This window comes from Pezoporus wallicus, unplaced genomic scaffold (assembly GCF_028554395.1).
Source record: "Pezoporus wallicus isolate ANWC-B61680 ecotype Strahan unplaced genomic scaffold, APGP_CSIRO_Pwel_v1 contig_3077, whole genome shotgun sequence".
Lineage (NCBI taxonomy): Eukaryota > Metazoa > Chordata > Aves > Psittaciformes > Psittacidae > Pezoporus > Pezoporus wallicus.
Genome location: NW_026641756.1, coordinates 46,854 through 65,350, shown reverse-complemented (window position 1 = coordinate 65,350; position 18,497 = coordinate 46,854). Strand labels below are relative to the sequence as shown.

General features: G+C 42.2%; 1 protein-coding gene across 1 annotated transcript in view; it reads right to left on the bottom strand.

The window, feature by feature from the left end:
• Positions 1–1,174: 1,174 nt before the first annotated feature.
• Positions 1,175–18,497, bottom strand: part of LOC130607828 (C-Maf-inducing protein-like) — a 52,632-nt gene continuing 35,309 nt past the window's right edge. The window contains exons 10-18 of the mRNA XM_057425260.1: positions 16,166–16,214; positions 14,275–14,382; positions 11,560–11,676; positions 9,526–9,666; positions 8,517–8,564; positions 7,643–7,789; positions 6,036–6,141; positions 4,831–4,901; positions 1,175–1,709 (exon numbers count right to left, since the gene is read on the bottom strand). Of these exons, the coding sequence (XP_057281243.1) occupies positions 1,656–1,709; positions 4,831–4,901; positions 6,036–6,141; positions 7,643–7,789; positions 8,517–8,564; positions 9,526–9,666; positions 11,560–11,676; positions 14,275–14,382; positions 16,166–16,214 (841 nt within the window). The 3' untranslated portion in view covers positions 1,175–1,655. The remainder of the gene's footprint in view (positions 1,710–4,830; positions 4,902–6,035; positions 6,142–7,642; positions 7,790–8,516; positions 8,565–9,525; positions 9,667–11,559; positions 11,677–14,274; positions 14,383–16,165; positions 16,215–18,497) is intronic.

Here is an 18,497-nt window from a genome sequence, read left to right as displayed (position 1 = left end):
TAGTTTGGGATTTGAAGGGGGAAATAAACTGGCACACTACATGAGTTAAGAGTCAATTCCTATTTTCCTATTTCATTTATTTTTTTTTAAAAAAGGGAAAACCCCATGATTTGGGCAGGGTTGTCTATGCAGCAACAAAGGTTAAAAAAAAAGCAAAAGCAAAACCAAAACAATGAAACCCAAAAGCTTGGCTTCATTGATTAACTATATATTTATTTATATATAAAAAATTACATTGGCTGTATGTGAAACCTTGAGGTGCTGAAGAATAAAATAAAGGTGTTAAACAGGAAAAACATCTTTTTGTTTTGGTTTGTTTTTTAAATAAGCAGCTTTGTACAATGAAGGCTCATTATGAAAAAAAAGTCAACAGAGTAGATATAAAAGAAACCACAATTATTAAAAAAATCATCTTCTAAGCAATTGTGGAATTTGAAAAATATAGCAGTCACATTTACAGACACGTCAGAGCTATTGGATAAGCAACAACGCTATTTCTTCAGTCTCCCCAGACAAATGTGCAGAACAATGCATGCACAGAACAGGGAGGGGAACAGAATAAGCTGATGCACAATATGGAGAGAGAGCATTTTTTTCTCTTTCTGAAATGTTGGACATAAACAGAAAACAGCAGAGGCAACTCTTAAAATCTACAGAGTTAGGTGAATACCCCATTGGCAAAGTAAACAGCATCTTGCCCCTATCTCCCATGTTTAAACCTGACAAGGTTTAAAAGACTAAAGAAAGCTTTCAGGCTTCAGAAGGAAATGTGACTTTTATTAATCCCTGCACCCCTCCCCTAACAACCATACCCCTTGAGAGATATTTTCCTTCCTATTTGATAACAGTTGAGGCATTTTGAAATCAAAAAGACAATGCGATGAATGTCATGACAGAAAGGGTGTATAATACAGTATGTGTTATTGAGAGACAATTCTTCAAGGAGGACAATTTGTTTAAAAAAATATAAAATAAGACAGCAAAGTAGTTCATACAGTACTATATGAAAAAATGGGTAAAAGAAATAACAATTCATAAATAGAAGACAGGTCACAGACCTGTGAACCATTTTCTTAAATAGGTGCATTATGTAAATCTTATGTACAACAAAATTACTTTGCATAACAACTGCAAGGATACAGGGGAAAGTGAAAATCATATTGGTTTTGTTTTTTTCTCTTGAGATTTCTGTAAGTTGAATTTTCCAGAGCAAAACTGGTGACGGAGGAGTTTTGACTGGCTGGGTGCCAGCCAAGGAAAACCAGGGAAATAATGACAAATGAATTATTCTTTTTCTTTTCTCCACATGGCATAAAAAAGAAAGGCAAATAAAATTCAAAGGTGTTTTTTTCCTCTTTATAATCCTCTTGCTGCTGCAAAGTCTTTTTTTTTTTTTCTTTCCAATATAAATTATGTGGATTCTGAAATCACAAAGCTGAAAGAATACAGCAGGGTTCAGGCTTGTCCCATCCCCCCCGACACACATACCAGCACTCCTCTCCCTCACAACCATGACTCCTGCCACCAAGTCCCAGGATTCACTGCTCTACAGGGATTAGCCAAAAGTTATTTTCCGGTTTGTTTTTCTCTGTTTGTCTTAAAAATCTTTTTCTTCCCATGAGAAGCAAAAGAGAAGAGTCAGAGGCAGGGAGAGTTCACCATGCTTCGGTGTAGCGGACATCCACTTCTTTCAGATTGGGTAGTTTTGCCTGTGCAGGAGGGTAGGAAAAGGGCAGAATCAATGACATGTTCAGGACTCGGGAAAAAAGTTCCTGTCAAATCCATACTATCAGCAACCTGGGAGAATTGATCTATTGGCCACAAACTGCAGGGAGATGCACTACACCCTCAGCCCTGCAGAGAACCAGTGCTGAGCTCAGCAGTGAGCTGGAGCATACAGGTGTTAATAAAGGGACACAGTGTGGAGCCTTCATTAAAAAAAAAAAATAATCTTTGTTGTTTATACAAAATACTTAGCAAAATTTGGCTTTAAGCATCCTGGTCTATTGGAAAGTGTCCCTGCCCATGGCAGGGGGTTGGAACTGGATGAGCTTTAATCACTTCCAACCCAAACCAGTCTGTAATTCTACAATTCCATGAAAATTAGGAAATTTGTTTGTCAAACTCCATCTATGAAGGCAGCGGACTCAAACTGCAGCAGACAACCTCCACATTACTTCTTCAGCCTCCACACTCAGTCAGTGATTGACTTAAAAAAAAAATTGAGTGTTAGCAACTTCTGGTGTCTTTGTGGTCTCCTTTACGTAACTCCACTGCATTTGGACATATTGCTCCTGAATTACCCTGCGTGAGGCAGATGGCAATCGGCTGTTTGCAGTATTCCTACTCATCGATTCCATTTCTATGCTCTCTGACCATAATCATATGGCTAATTCTCTCAGAACAAATAAACATGTTTAATTAGGCTAGGGCATAATTGAGGAGTTAGGAGTTTCTAGGAGTCATTATTACCTCACTCCTTGATTTATGTGCATACTTATTTTGATAAGAGCTAGTCATAATCTTACAGACACCACCAGCAAATAATTTTTCAGTTAGGCAATAATGACTTCAATAGTGAGTGTGAGTTTATTGTCTGGTTCAGCTGGCCTGGTACATATGTGGGTGTCTGTGTGTGTGCAAGTGTTTAGTGGGATGGGGGATGGAGCCGAAAGGAAATGTCATCACTGGCATGTGCCCCAAATGCTCTCGCAGACCAAGGGGAGAAGAAGGAGAGATTTTTATCAAAAACACATTCTTTGAAGTCTAAGCTGTTCCCAACAGACCTACAACCATGTGCCCCAGGGACACTATTACCCTCCTTTTGAACACACACAGAGCTCTAAAACAAATGGCCATTAAGATAAGTCTCAATTGAGAGGGGGGGAAAAAGTGACACATGCCCGTTTCCTCGGCTTTTTTAATTCTCTGCAATCATTGGGACTTTGCTCACAGCCAGTTTTGCTGTTTGCCCTGGCAAGTCACTTTCCTGTGTTGCTGCTAAGGACTGTTAATGCAATACCAGAGCAGAGGAAACCAGTTAGGAAAATATGAGTTTCAGTATGAACTTAGTGGCAAAGGGGCTCAGAAGCAGGGGTAGGACTGGGGGATCCTTTCAATAGATTTGATTTCAGAGCCCTGGGCCAAATACAGCATTGACCTTGGTTGTCTGTAAATACTTGAGGCCTGACACAAGCTCCATTGTGTGAACTCATCTGCAAGCCAGCTGTTAATTCCAAAGGTGACTTCTTTGCATATACAATTGTGACACAAGTTTTGAAAACTTGATCTTGAAAAATCCATGCTAGCAGCATTGCAACTGAGTCCCCAGGGGAGCTCCGGCTCCACAGCCAGAACCGGAGAGATGTTTGCAGTGAATTTTGAAAGCAGAGCAGCTTCAGGACTTGCCTCAAGTTTGAAACTCAACCCAAGGTTGTAAGCCTGGCACAATCTAAGGTTTCAGCACACAAGACAATATAATACTGAGTTTCATCTTGAGCCCTTGAGTTTATAAGGTAAGACTTTGGGAGATGTGACTCACACAACTGTAGTGTGAAGACAAAGTCCATGTGAAGTCATGAAAGCCAATGCATCTCAGGCAGTCTTTGAAACCACCTGGACCGCTCCTCTCCCACAGCTACATCCTAGTGCTTTACACCATTTTACCAAAGCAGTTGTAAATTCACAGTATAAATCTCACATGACAAACTCGGGAACTGGGCATTAGCACAGGCATTCCTATTTTAAGCCCAATTCCAGCCCAAGAGGTGTCAAAGAGAAAATTGCACCTTCCCCAATGCTTATAATTCTCCCTTGGCATTCTGAATCATGACTCTGTAATGCTGTTCAGACACATTACTTTTTGTCTTGTTAACAGTACAGGACACGGCTGTGGAGGTCTGCACTAGATTTTACCTGTCTCTGTATACTCATCAAAAACAACCAATATGCTCCTACTTAAGAAACCTTTACTGTTGATAGCACTGGCAAAAAGATTAAGTTTCTAATTCCATCTCATACTCATCTATTCAGCATATTAAATGTTTCCTGAGTCCATGTCCTGGGTTCAGCAGTAGCAGTCATTTTTCTCCCTCTTAGTAGCTGGTGCAATGCTGTGGTTTTGACTTTCAGCCTGAGAACAACACTGATAACACCGATGTTTTCAGTTGCTGCTCAATAATGTTTACTCTGACCAAGGACTTTCTGAGTTTCATGCTCTGCCAGGGAGGAGGGGAAGCCGGAAGGAAGCAGAGACAGGACACCTAACCCAAACTAACCAAAGAGGTATTCCATACCACAGCACATCATGCCCAGTATATAAACTGGGGGCAGTTACCTAGAAGGGCTAGATCACTGATCATTTTGGGCTGGGTATCGGTCAGAGGGTGGTGAGCAGTTGTATTCTCTTCCCTTGTTATTTCCCTTATAATTATTATTATTGGTGGCAGCAGTAGTGGTTTGTATTATGACTTAGCTACTGGACTGTTCTTATCTCAACCTGTGGGAGTTACATTCTTTTGATTCTCTTCCCCATCCCTCTGGGAGTGAGGGGAGGTGGGGGGGGGGGGGAGTGAGCGAGCGGCTGTGTGGCCGAGTTGCTGGCTAGGCTTAAACTACGACAGTCCATCAAAGCCAGCAACCTCACAATGCTGTTTTCAGTAATTATTTTCCCAATATAATCCAGTTCACCCTCTTCAGATGACTTTCATGCTACCTACTCCATGGAGCCAGCTCTCTCTGCCCTAGACACTACCACCATGCACTTGCTAAACCTGCAAGTCCTCCTGGACCACCTACTTTTCAGCTTTAGTGGATGCAATTCAGAAATACCTTGAGATCTTCGTAGGCATCTGCTGAAAGTTTGGTGCTGTTCATATTTAAACTACACAGGCTCTTCAAGGCTATAAGAGAAAACACATATATTTATCATCATGCTGCATTTTCTTAAAATATCAAGCTTACGGTAGGTCAAAGCATAAACAAGACATGACTGTGCAGTACACTCAGGAAAAAGCTGAATAGTGTAAAATATAGAAGTACAAATGGATAAACAGCCGTTTGGGCCCACATCCAGGAAAAAGTCCCTATTTAGGAAGGGCCATTAAGCATATGCTTAAGTCCACTGACTTCAAAGGAGTTTAGTCAACTCATAATCAGCTTCCTGCACATTATTCTGAATAGTGCCCGTTCTCAGTGCTCTGCATGGTGCACAGAGGGGCCATGCTGACCTAGCAGTCCTCCCTCTCCCCTCCCTCCCCCAGTTTCAATTTTAGGCTCCAGTACTTAGCAGAATAGTTTCCTAAGATGAGCCATAACTACTGGCCTGTCTGGCATGTCTGTGTAGGATCAAGCCTATTAAAGGAGCCCTGAAAATCCAGCAGGTGAGGTTTATAATACACTGTTGGATGCAGGAAAGGGTTTCATTCTGGCACGTTGAGCAGCTCTCAGTGCATGAGGGAATCCTGAATGCTGCTTAGATGGCTCCACTCTGCCTCACCCTATTTAAATTAAGAATAGCAAGTTTCACCTCCCAAAAAAAGAAGGACCAAAAAAATGCCAGAGAGGGTATGAAACCTGCTGCTCACAGTTGCTAAACTCACTAATATGTTGCTACAAGGTTTTGCAATCTTCCCCTCCTCCATCACAAGGTCAGACTCCCACCCAAGCAAGGGGACAGTGTGCATGAAAAAAAGCTGAGAAGTCCCAGGGCAACAGGTCACTATGTGAGATCAAGACAAGTGCCACTGGTAAAGTCAGAGGCAGAAGCCAGAGTACTGCCTGGGACAGCAAAGCCCACAGGAGGCCACTGAGCATCATCAGGCTCAGATCACCCTCCTGTTTCCCCTGCTTGCAGATTAACAGCCACTTGAGTGGGCAGGGAGGAGGGAAGCTTAAACCCAAACACAACCACAGCCTGTTCTAACTCCTTGCAGAAGCAGAGCTGTGGCAGCTGAGAAATCAATCTTCTTTCTGAACCCACGTGAATTCCTCTGAACCCATGTCATTTTGTTCTGTAGCTTATTTTGGTCACTTACAACTAAGTGCCAGCAGCCCAGCATCCGTGACAGGAGTCTCACAGAGGTTGAGCACTTGCAGCATCGTGAGGTGTTCAGAGAGAAGCCGCAGCCCTGCATCTCCAAACTGTGGGGCACAAACAGAGTTTTCAAACAATGCACAAATATCATGTGCAAGTAGCTCAGTGCAAACAGGGCACATTGAAATGAGATTCACAGATGAGCCCTCAAAGCCACACTTTGATTGTTTTCCATAATCTCTAATGACAGGAGAGAAAGCAAATAGTTTTATCCCCATTTTGCAGATGGGAAACAGAAAAATTAAGTGACTTGGGCACACTTAACAGCAGGCCACCATTTAATTAGAATGGTGCCTTTGAAGCCTGGACTTTGTATGAGAGCAGTCCTACTCAAGCTATACAAGATGGTTATGATGGTCTGGGCCAGTTCCAAACCACATCACAAAACAAGAGCATAATGCAAGCGGGATTAATTAGCTATGTTGGTCTCAAGAACAATGTACTATTGGTTGGTAATTGTTCTATTGACCCACTTAGTTTCTGCTGTTTCTAAATTCTAGATTAATGGAAACCAGGATATCACAAAATAAATGGAATCTAAACTGTCTTCTTTTTTTTTTTAATACTAAAGAAAAAAAAGATTATAAAAAAGCAGACTCTTTGTCCAGTGAAATCAAACTCATTTTGAGCAAGAAGCATAAAAGTTTTCAAATACAAAAGTTACATTGTTAGAACAAATCTGGAAGATATACAAGACAGTCTTAAAACAAGCAAGCAAACAGATTGTACTTCATATTCCCCACACAAAAAGAGGAATTTTTTAGAATACAAAAGTAGTTAGGGAAACAAAACAAGATTATTTACATGACATTTGAGTGGGAAAAAAAAATGCTGCTTTTTGTGGTTGTGCTGAGAATAAACATATTTTCAGCGAGCACTACAAACAGGTGCTAACAGAAAACGGGGAAAACCTGTTCAGTGGAGAACCTCAGAGACCAAAACCAGCAGGGAAATGTAGAAAAAAATTTAATTTTAAAAGCTCTTTCAATTAACAACTGAACAATTTATTCAGTTAACTTGGCTTCTTTTTGCTTAGAAAACAACCCCATTCTCATTATAGTTTCCTTCTACTTATTCATTGTTTGAGTTTCTTTTTGTTGCTGTTGTTTTTAAAGAAATTCTGGTTGATCAGCATTCAGAGCAATTCACTGCCTGCACTGCACAGACTCTGTGTTTTACTTGACCAGATGAGCTGCACAGGTCCATTTTTTTCATCCCAAATGGGTGAAAGCATAAGCACTTCTCAGACAAACAGCAGCACGTGTACTGCAGAGTACACAGTATCAACAGTGCCTAATTGGAACATTCAAGCCAAGCAGCAACTCTTTCATAATTATAAATAAAATTAAAAAAATAAAAAAAAAAGATAGAAAAGAAAAATCAGCCTCCAAGATGAGCTAGACCATAGAAAGGCCCTGTAAAAATAGCACAAAACCAAACTCATTCTAAGCAAGCCTCTTCACACACTCTTCTTGTGCTGATGTAATGTGAAATTTCAGAATTAGTTATCTAATTCTTGCTCCAAGTTTCAGTCCGCAAAGCACTTACCTGAGTTGACCACAGGTTCAGCTGCTTGAGTGAAGGCAGTTTAATGAGCTGCTCAGCACAAGCACTTGTCACATTGGTAAAGGCTAGGCTGAGGTTTTCCAAATTTCCAAAAGATCCTGAGCTTAGCAAGCAGGCCAGGTCTGCATCCTGAAAGCAAACAAGAGATTGATAAGCAAGATTATTGACTCCTCAGCCTGCAATCTGCAGTGGTGTCACTGATACTGTTAACCAGCAGGAGTTGCACAATTATAAGACTTGTTTACAGTAATAGAGAACCACACAGAGAAGTTTCTGTTTGTTTGGCAAGCAGCTGGGCTCTTGTGGCATTGTTGCTTCACATACCTGGGGGAAAATTTATCCAGACATTAGGACAAAAATTTTCTTTGTGTGTGTATCTTTACAAGACACGAAGGCTTCAGTAGGCCCTTTAACTTAATGAAGATTCCACTGCAAGTTCTAAATCAAAACCATATTCAGGATCATTACTTGGCCTCAGTGAAGTTAGTCTGGTTTTTACACCAGGCTTAACTGCAACAATGATGGGTCTCTTTCAGACTTTCATGTCTAAGAACCAGAACTGGACATTGTGAAGTCTGTTTTTTAATGCAAAATTCTTCCCTCAAATCTACCATTCCAAATCTGCACACCAGTATAAACCTGACAGCCTGATGCTTGGACTTGTGTTGGAAACTGCTGCACAGATCCAAGAGCAGAAATATGCCCTTACTTGTGTAAACTCCAGTTATGGTGACAGAGCAAGTGGCATGGCTCCCCTCTTGACTGACCAAAACCACTGTGCCACATGGCAAACATAAACCAAGTGTTTAAATATGGCAAGATAAAGCTTGTTTTTCTATTGATGTGATTAACTTACTGTGGACTTGGATGGCAGTGTTAACCTTGTGGGACCACCTTTTCTTTGCTGTAAAAGAGAAGATATTTTGTTCAAACAAGTTGCCTTTCTATGCTTCAGACCAACTGAAGTACAGCAAACTCTTCACTAGGGTGAACCCTGCTCTAATTTCAAATCTCCCTGTCAGCCCTTCCACCTTGTCCCTGCTCTTTCTGCACTGACAGATGTTTTCCTGAGTGTGCTAGATGCAGGCCTATTGCTACCCAGGGGACATCCACTAACTGCAGTTAGTGGTCTTCATGCCATGGGTCAGCATTTCGCCTGATTCAGCCTGCCATTACGTGGCTACTTTCACTTTAAACGAAACAGCCTTAAAATGCCGGACTAAGATAGCAAAGGGGTTGAGACTGCACAGTTGATAAAACCATGTGTTAAAAAACACCTTCAAAAAAAAAAGCATATACTTTTCAGGGTGGGAGCAGGGGTTAAAGAAGACAAATATAAATGTGAAAGAGGGAAGATAAAGATTGATAAAGATTGTGGGTATGTTTGCATAGGTGAAAAAGCGCTAATGAAAGCACATCTATCTTCAACCTGTAGATCTTATCATTGGGGGGGGGAGATCTTTTTCTCATAGGCTCTAGTTCTGAGAACTAGACCTAAAAGACCATCTCAGTGAACTGCTGTGAATGTCAAAGCTGGCCAGGACTAGAACCATTTGCTACTCATATGTCAAAAGGTGGCAGAATTTGACAAGCTTACTTTTAAGATCTTAAGACAGCAGGATTTCACCTTTATTCTTTCACACAGAGTCTAAGCAGGTTATTGAATATCATTCATAAACATAGTATGGGATTAGACACGAGTAAATATCACAGTGTATATATTCACAGTAAAATCCACCAAATACTGCTCCCATCCTGTTGTTCGCTGGAAATTTCACACCCTGCTTGTCTTTCTTTTGTATCTCCATTTCTGGAGAGGACAGACCACAATGTGCTATGGCAATACTGCATGCAGGGTGACATACCAGCTCTTTTAACTCCCTCTGCCTGTCACACAGCTGTTCATACATTCTCTTTCCCATGTCCGTGCTTTCCAGGGTAGAGATGATCTGGAGCTGGGTGTCATTATTATCAATGATGTTGTACTCCAGCATCAAACACAAAATCTAGCGGCAGAATGAAAGAAGAATGATCACAGCAGTACTTAGATTCAGTTTCTTCCAAGCATCCTAATTACACTGGGCATGCTAGTTTAAATTACTTGGAGAAGTTCTTAGAGCACACATTATGCAGACTGGATTAGAGGATCATAACAACCTTTGCTGACCTTCCAACACAAGAAACCAATTTTTATTTGTAAAGAATGAACTCTAATGTCTGAAAGTCAGACTATCTATCCTGTCTTCCATTAGTGCTCATTCCTTCTGACTGAGAGGTGCAGTTACTTTGTGTCAGTCCTGGAAGATGGATTCATGCCACAGCCTGCTTCAGAACAGGTACAATCGATCCAGTATTTCCCAGGTACACTGACAAGACTGCAGATTATAGAATCATAGAATAATTAGGGTTGGAAAGGACCTTAAGATCATCAAGTTCCAACCCCCCTGCCATGGGCAGGGACACCTCACACTAAACTGTATCACCCAAGGATCTGTCCAACCTGGTCTTGAACACTCCAAGGGATGGAGCATTCACAGCGTTCCTGGGCAACCTATTCCAGTGCCTCACCACCCTTACAGTAAAGAATTTCTTCCTTATATCCAATCGAAACTTCCCCTGTTTAAGTTTTAACCCGTTACCCCTTGTCCTATCACTACAGTCCCTAATGAAGAGTCCCTCCCCAGCATCCCTATAGGCCCCCTTCAGATACTGGAAGGCTGCTATGAGGTCTCCATGCAGCCTTCTCTTCTCCAGGCTGAACAGCCCCAACTTTCTCAGCCTGTCATCATTCGGGAGGTGCTCCAGGCCCCTGATCATCCTTGTGGCCCTTCTCTGGCATACTTGGGATATTACACATGAGCAGCAGAGCCAAGCAGTTCCCTAACTGCTGGATTTTCTGTCCCTAAATGCTGGGGTTTCTGGGCAAGCAGAATGCAGGTGAAGTGTATCCTGTCTATGAGGCAGAATGAGGAAAGGTCAGGGAGGCTCTCAGAGAAGGTGATGCTGGGAGCTTGCTGCTATGGCCAGGACACCCTCCATCTCATTGGGAATATGCCTGACTCACCCCTGGGCAAGGGGCTGCCAGGAGCAAGTTAGACACCAGGGAATGATTCTAGTGGGTTGCATGGGCTTCAGACACAAGCTGCCCCCCCTCATGCTGCCTTGCCTTTTCAGCTACACATCATGCCATTGCAATTAAAATGCAAAGCTATTATTCCCTCCATCATTCTAATTATTTTTAATGAAAAAAATCAAGCAACATTATATTCAAATTCATGCAACACACTTTTATTTACTGGATTAAATTAGCACTCACAGATATAACTTAAGGAAAAATTGTAACTCCTTCCACCTATTTAACCATTCACTATTTCCATGTATGATGGCATTTATCAAGAAACATCTTTAAAGAAACCCAGAAAAATTATGTATAAACTATTAGTGCAACAAAAATAACCAATCATAAGCACAAAAAATGTTTATTAATGTAAGAAAATAAGATTTTGTAAATGCACTACTTATGCACTGCTCATTTTGCAGGTGGCAAGACAAGCATTAGGTATTTAGTCACGGAAAAGCCTTGTGGTTCTGAGTTCTGACCCCCCTCCACAGCCTACATCATCATGGCCATTTATTTCTCATCTTAGCCTCTCCAACTGCATTAGAGCAATCTCTCTCCAAAACTTCTTGCACCCACTTTTCATGTAATACGCACTGACACCTACAGAACAACAATATTCCATTCCACTTAATGAAGAGAAACACAACTGATAGTGTTTGATATGACACAAACCTGAACATGGCTTCTCTATTTCCACTAGACCTAATTCCAGGAAGACAGTGTGAAACCGAATCTGAATACTGCTCGTAAAACATGACCACATATGTTTAGGGCTTACCTCTACCATTGTCTGGTTACCCCTCAAGGCCAGTAGCATGCAAGGTCCTAATTTATTTTCAGCCAGTGAAAGCAGGAACTTCTTTGTTTTATAGCAGGATCCCATTAAAATATGAACCTATTTGAGAAACAGAGCTAAAATTAGAGGTGTAAGCCTAAGAAACACATATACCTCTGGAAGGGACGTTGTTAGGCAGTCAAACAAATACAAGTATTTGTGACAAACCTAAAGAAAAGGGGTCTCTCATTATGATTACGGTTGCAGTCTCTCGACAGCTTTATTGGAAGTGATGCCTAGTGGGATCTGAGGGAGCGGGTAGTTTTCCTCTATGAAGGAGCTCAGCTGACAGCCCAGAGGCCTGATATAGTCTCCCTAGGAAACATCAGAGCAGCTGTGCAATTGCCCCCATCCCTAGTAACATGATAAACTCACCCCCAGGGGAGCCACAGGAGATTTTGTTTTCAATTCAGTTTCTCTGGAAATGCCAGCTGGTGAGCAAGGGTTGTGTGGGCTGGATGTCTAGGTAAAAAGCAGTGGTGCTGGCAATCTGCTGGCTTTTTCACTAGCATCAGTTAAAGGGTGGTGACAGACAAAATCACCTGTTCAGAATGAACAGACAGGAACTGACTAGGAAAGGAAGGAATGTCTTAAGAAAGCAGTCCTGAGCCCTAAGTCAGAGATGACTTCATGCGCTTTTACATGCTCTTGGGTCATTATCTTGCTTTCCCTTTTGCTCAGTTTTCAGTTTTCCCTGAAAGGAAAGAAATGCTGAGAACACTGCCTGAGTAAAAATCTTGAGTCCACTAGCTAACAAAAGTGTCCCGCAGACTCCTAGGCTCCAGAAAGCATTGGATGATATCACATAGTAACACCTATGGCAGAAATACAAAGCCACTTATACAAATCAAATGTAAGAGTCTCTTCTCACAAAAGATGTTGGCAATATTCTTTCCCATTTAAAAGCCTTAGAGATTAGCTGCAGAGAATTTCAGTTTCCTAGCTAAAGTCCTATTTTATGGCCCAGACAGCTTCCTGGCAGAGCACTATGTGAGAATTTGTAATTTCCAATGACCTGGGCAGTAAGAGCTCCATTATGTAGACTCAACAGCAGCACTACTTTACAATAAGCTTGTAAACACATTCTGTGGTTCCCCTGGTTCATGGTATTGCCTGGACTATGTTCAATACTGCTGAAAATATCGCAAGCACACCATGGTGGGGTCAGTTCTATGCAGATCATGTGCTGAAATGCAATTCTTCTTCCTCATGGCTTCACGGCCATCAAGACCTTTAGAAAAAAACACAAAATCTTTTTTTCTTAAGCATCCATGAGTTCAGGTGGCCTTTAAAAACAGTAAGCTTCAAGCCAAGAAGGATTTCATTTCATGCAGTTATCATTAAGCTTTTTAGGAGGTTTTCTTGAGTGATGGAAAATACTGACAATACCACTTAATGCAAGGTCCATGTCTGAACAGGATGTTTTTCAAACTTTAAGGTTAGCAGGTAGCAGCTCTTTAAGTATTTATCAACATCCTTACAAAGGGCACAGAGTACTGCATATTGATGTATGTTAGCATTGTGCTCTCATGCATGACATCTCCTGATGCTCATAAGTATCCTGGACCACAAAAGCTCTCAGGAGAAATTATATAGTTCTGAAGAAGTTTTCTTTCCAAATATAAAAGACACAGAACCAGGACATCAGTGAAAAGGGATGAAACCTTTTGTGAACAGTCTTTGTCCATTGTCTGTTTCAAAGGTATCTGATCCATCCATCTGGATTTAAGTGTATAAACAGACATGCACGTTCTTTATGTCCCAAAATGTTCAGCATGGGGGAGATGCAAAAAGTGTAGGTCCCCCTGAAAGTCACTTCACTGTACACCCAACACCCATTTTAAAATTACTAACATTCAAAAAATGTTATTCCCCTTACCAGGGAAAGGAATTAATATAATTACCATCTTATTTGCTATATGGAGAATTAATTCACAGTGAGACCTATGTGACTTGACTCAGGCTGCAGGGGAAGACAGTGGCAGCATCAGTGATTAAAACTTGCTATTTTCTGTCTAGTCTTTCTAAGAGTTACAAAAGAACTACGGGAAATGGAATGCTGGTTTCTAATGTAATTGGGCAGAGAAACTGCTAACATTTTTTTTATATCTATCTATCTATGTATCTATCTATCTATGTATCTATCTATCTATGTATGTATCTATCTATCTATCTATCTATCTATCTATCTATCCTTTGATTAATTCAATATTACTCTTGTTTCTAAATTCCAGGGTAGCCTATAAATGAAAACTATAGGTGTGGATGTGCAGAACACTCTGTCTCCCCTGTCTCCCAGTATTCCATATTCTGAGACACACATACAGACACGCAAACACATGTATTTATAAATACAAAAATACATAAATGCATATGCACATGCATATATATACATGCATGGTTCTGTGCGTTACACTACCAGTGAAAAAAACACACCAAGTTCAAGAGAAAGCTAACATGCTAACCAAATTGTGACTGCAAGGAAGTTCAGTGGATTTGGCAATACAAAGATTTAGATTTCCTGGCGAACACTTGTGGTTTGCAGAACCATGATCTTGATGAATTTTTGACAAAAACAAGTAAGGCTTCTTACTGCCAACTATGCATTAGCTACTTACTACAAAGAAGTTACTAAACTCACAATTTGCAGACACATACCATACTGGCAAACAGCTCTCCATCATCATCACATGCCACTCCTCCAGGGCTGTAGAGCTGGAACCAGCCATCCTTGCCAGCCCGCACACTCAGCAAGCATGAGTGGACCTGCCAAAAAGTGAAGACATTGAGAAGGTTACAGTTCCTGCCAGTAAGCACCAGTATCTCCCACGCTTGGCCAAAAGAAGTCACTACAAAACCAGGGACTGTTAGAAATTCATGGCTAATATTCCAATCTACAGAGCTGCAGGCAAGTCTCCACTCACAAACTCCTTTTTTGCAGTATAAACAAGGAGGGAAGCAGTATCATCGCTCATTGCATGGCCTTTTTAATTCCCTTTACACAAATCAAACACAAAATCACTCTAATCTAGAACAGCTCCTTCAACTTGAAAAATCAAAACAAAAAACAACATCCCCCCAAAAGGAAACAAAAACAAACCACAAATGAAAACAAAACAAAAAGACTCATATTTCTGAGCTTCTGCCAATTTCCCCCCATCCTCCAGCCATGTGTGTCTATACTTCGATGTGATCTGCACACCAAATGCAGTGGCTAACAGCTTGCTCTTTCCAGTCATTAAAAATTCTTATTACTCCTGCTATCATAAAATGTGACCAGAGTCAGGGTGAAGGAAATCCACAAGGAAAATTTAACAGGGATATATAAGACAGAAGTTGCACAGAAGAACTGGCATCAGTGAGCTACCATTAGTCTAAATTTTGCCCACTGTGGAGATTAATGTATCTGTTTCCACAGTTTAATACAGGAGTCATAATTAAGTTTTTTTTCCAGCTGCCGATGTTGAACAAACTACACGTGCAGCTATGAAGCAGTCAGCCACCATGAGGCTACAGCTACGCACTCTTTACAGTAAAACACCTCTGTGTCAGGGACAATAGATAATGGTCCGTGGTGAAATGCACAAAGATAGAAAATTACTGTTTGTCTGCTTTGGCTCCTCCCTGGAGAGTCCTGCTTTGGCTGCTCTCCAGAAGGTCCAGCTTTGGTTCCTACCCAAAAAGTGCCGCTTTAGAACTCCCCAGAAAAGTCTCGACCCTTGGAGACTTTTCTAGATATTGCTAGCCACTTCTTCTGATGTAGGCTGGCCCCCTGCATTGCAATGAGTGTGCATTTTTGTCAGTATAAAAGCCTGAGACTCATGCAATGCGGGGGAGGCAGAACCTCATACTACCCAGGTCAACATTGCATCCACGGGGATGCCCGCTAAGGTTGAGCCTACCACCTCGCACTGCGATGATGATTCTCAGAGCTGGTTTCCTGATCGTCTTCACAGGGTCCTTGGGGTTGGTAAGATAACCAAACATCAGAAGTATCCTTTACTGTATCCTTTACTATCTCTGTATTTTCCTATAATAATAAACTAGTTGTGAGTTCTCTATATGTCTCTCGTTTTCTCTTACCTGGAATTCTCAAACTCCGGAATAACCTCCCACCCCCTTTCTCCTGCTAATTCATGGGAATTATGACCATTTGCACACAATGTGACTGAAAAGAAGCTAAATAAAGCCTGTTATTTCATAAGCTGTAAGGATCCATGGATTTTGTTTTCCTTATTTTTTTGTTTTGTACAGAAGATGAAAAGCTCTGAGAGATTCAGAATGGGAAAATCTTGCTGGTTGCAGTTTACTGCAGAGGAAGGACTTCAACTGATGCCAGACAAGGAGGTCACAACACATGTTTACACATAAGGCAAGAAACCATCCCTGTTAACACCGTGTGCCCTGAATGGCTATTACTCCCTAAGAGACTTAAGCACAACAAAGCCACACCATGTTTTGAAACAAACTACTGGAGGAGAGAGCTTCTGAACAAGTGTACTTGCAACTCCTCAAATCAATACTCTGTGTAACCTGTCAATAGACTTACTTCTTGCCTCAGGTCTTCTGCAAATCTCTGAATCACATATTTCAGCTCCCTGGGGAAAAAAAAAAATTAAAAGGACAAGAATAAGCAGTTGCTGGTTGCAGTATTCATGCAAGTGTCACATTGGCTGGATGGCCACACAGAGAGAGTTGTAGTCACCAGCTCAATATCCACTCAATGTCCAATGATGGGTAATGAGTGGCATTCCTCAGGGATCAGTGTTGGGACCGATCCTGTCCAACATCTTTGTCAGCAACGTGGACAGTAGGATTGAGTGCAACCTCATCAAGTTTGCTAACGATGCTAAGGCGTGTGGTTCAGTTGATACACCGGAGGGAAGGGATGCCATCTAAAGGGACCTTGACATGCTTGACAGGTGGCCAATGCCAACCGCATTAAGTTAAAGCAAGCCAAGCACAAGGTCCAACACATGGGTTGAGGCAATCCTAGGCACAGCTACATGTTGAGCAGAGAAGAGATTCAGAGCAGTCCTGCAGAGAAGGACTTGGGGGTGTTGACGAGAAACTTAACATGATCTGGCAGTGTGAGCTCATAGCCCAGAAAGCCAGCAGTATCCTGGGCAGGAATAACCCAGACTGTCTTCCCCAGCAAATTCTTCATATGCACCATAGGAATTTTGCCCCCCTCTATAATATGTAAAAGTTCTGACTGGGCTGGTCCAGCCCTGTTGGCAGATCCTCTGGTGTTGTCCAACCAGGCGGCCTTTGGTGTGTATCCGAAATCTTTGCCCTCTGGCCAGTCCATGATGACTTCTAGAATGCCTGGACGACTGGGATTTCCTATTGGAGTTCGTTGTGTAATTAGTGCAGCCCATTTACTCCATGTAGCATCAGTTGCATCATGTGTAGAGGAGACCCTGCCTTTGAACATCCAGCCCAGCATGGGCAACTGGGGTGCCAGGAGGAGCTGTGCTTCAGTGCCAATCACTTCCGAAGCAGCTCAAACTCCTTCATAGGCTGCCAGTATCTCTTTCTCAGTTGGGGCATAGCTGGCCTCAGATTCTTTGCATCCCCGACTCCAAAGGTGAGGGGTCGACCTCGAGTCTCCCCTGGAGCTTTCTGCCAGAGGCTCCAGGTAGGACCATTCTCCCCAGCTGCAGTGTACAGTACATTTTTTACATCTGGACAGGTCCAAGGGCTACTGCGTGATCTATCTCGCGTTTAATTTGCTCAAAGGCTTCTTGTTGCTCAGGGCCCCATTTAAAATCATTCTTCTTCCGGGTCACATGATAAAGAGAGCTTACAATCGAACTGTACTTTGGGATGTGCAGTCTCCAGAACCCCACTGCCCCCAAGAAAGCTTGCGTTTCTTTCTTATTAGTTGGTGGAGACATTGCTGTTATCTTGTTGATCACATCTGTGGGGATCTGTCTACGTCCATCTTGCCATTTTATTCCCAAAAATTGAATCTCCTGTGCAGGTCCCTTGACCTTACTCCATTTTAGGTCGAAATAGGCTTTCAGCAGGATTTGGATTATTTTCCTCCCTTTCTCAAAGACTTCTTCCGCTGTATCGCCCCACACAATAAAGTTATCAATGCATTGCAGGTATTCTGGAGCTTGCCCCTGTTCCAGTGCAGTCTGGGTCAGTCCATAGTAGATGGTAGGGCTGTGTTTCCACCCCTGGGGCAGTCGGTTCCAAGTGAACTGGACACCCCTCCAAGTAAAAGCAAACTTTATGCCTGCACCCTCCTGCCAAGCCTAGTCCTATGCCAGTAGCTCCCAGAGGGACAGCAAGGAGCCCTGCAGTGCCCTGTTCCTTCTCTGTCTCCTCTAACTTCTTGTCCCTGGGGGACCTGCCCTTCCCAGCCACCTCCTGGAGTCCCCAGGAGTGCTTAGTTGTTCCTTCCCCACTCCCGGAGTGGGGGGTGGAAGTTTCAGTTTCAGTTCTGTTTCAGGGGGTCTACAAGGATGCTGGAGAGGGACTCTTCATTAGGGACTGTAGCAATAGGACAAGGGGTAACAGGTTCAAACTTAAACAGGGGAAGTTCAGGTTAGATATGAGGAAGCAGTTCTTTGCTGTGAGGGTGGTGAGACACTGGAACAGGTTGCCCAAAGAAGTGGTAAATGCTCCATCCCTGGCAGTGTTCAAAGCCAGTTTGGATGGAGTCTTGGGTGACATGGTTTAGTGTGTGGTGTCCCTGCCTATGGAAGGGGTGTTGGAACTAGATGACCTTAAGGTTCTTTCTGATCCTAACTATTCTATGATTCTATGATTACACCTTAAACAATAAATATGCATGCACTTCAGAGAGAAACAAGTTGAATTGCTTCCACAAGAAGCAAATGTGAGGTCTAAAAGTGATTACCAAGTAC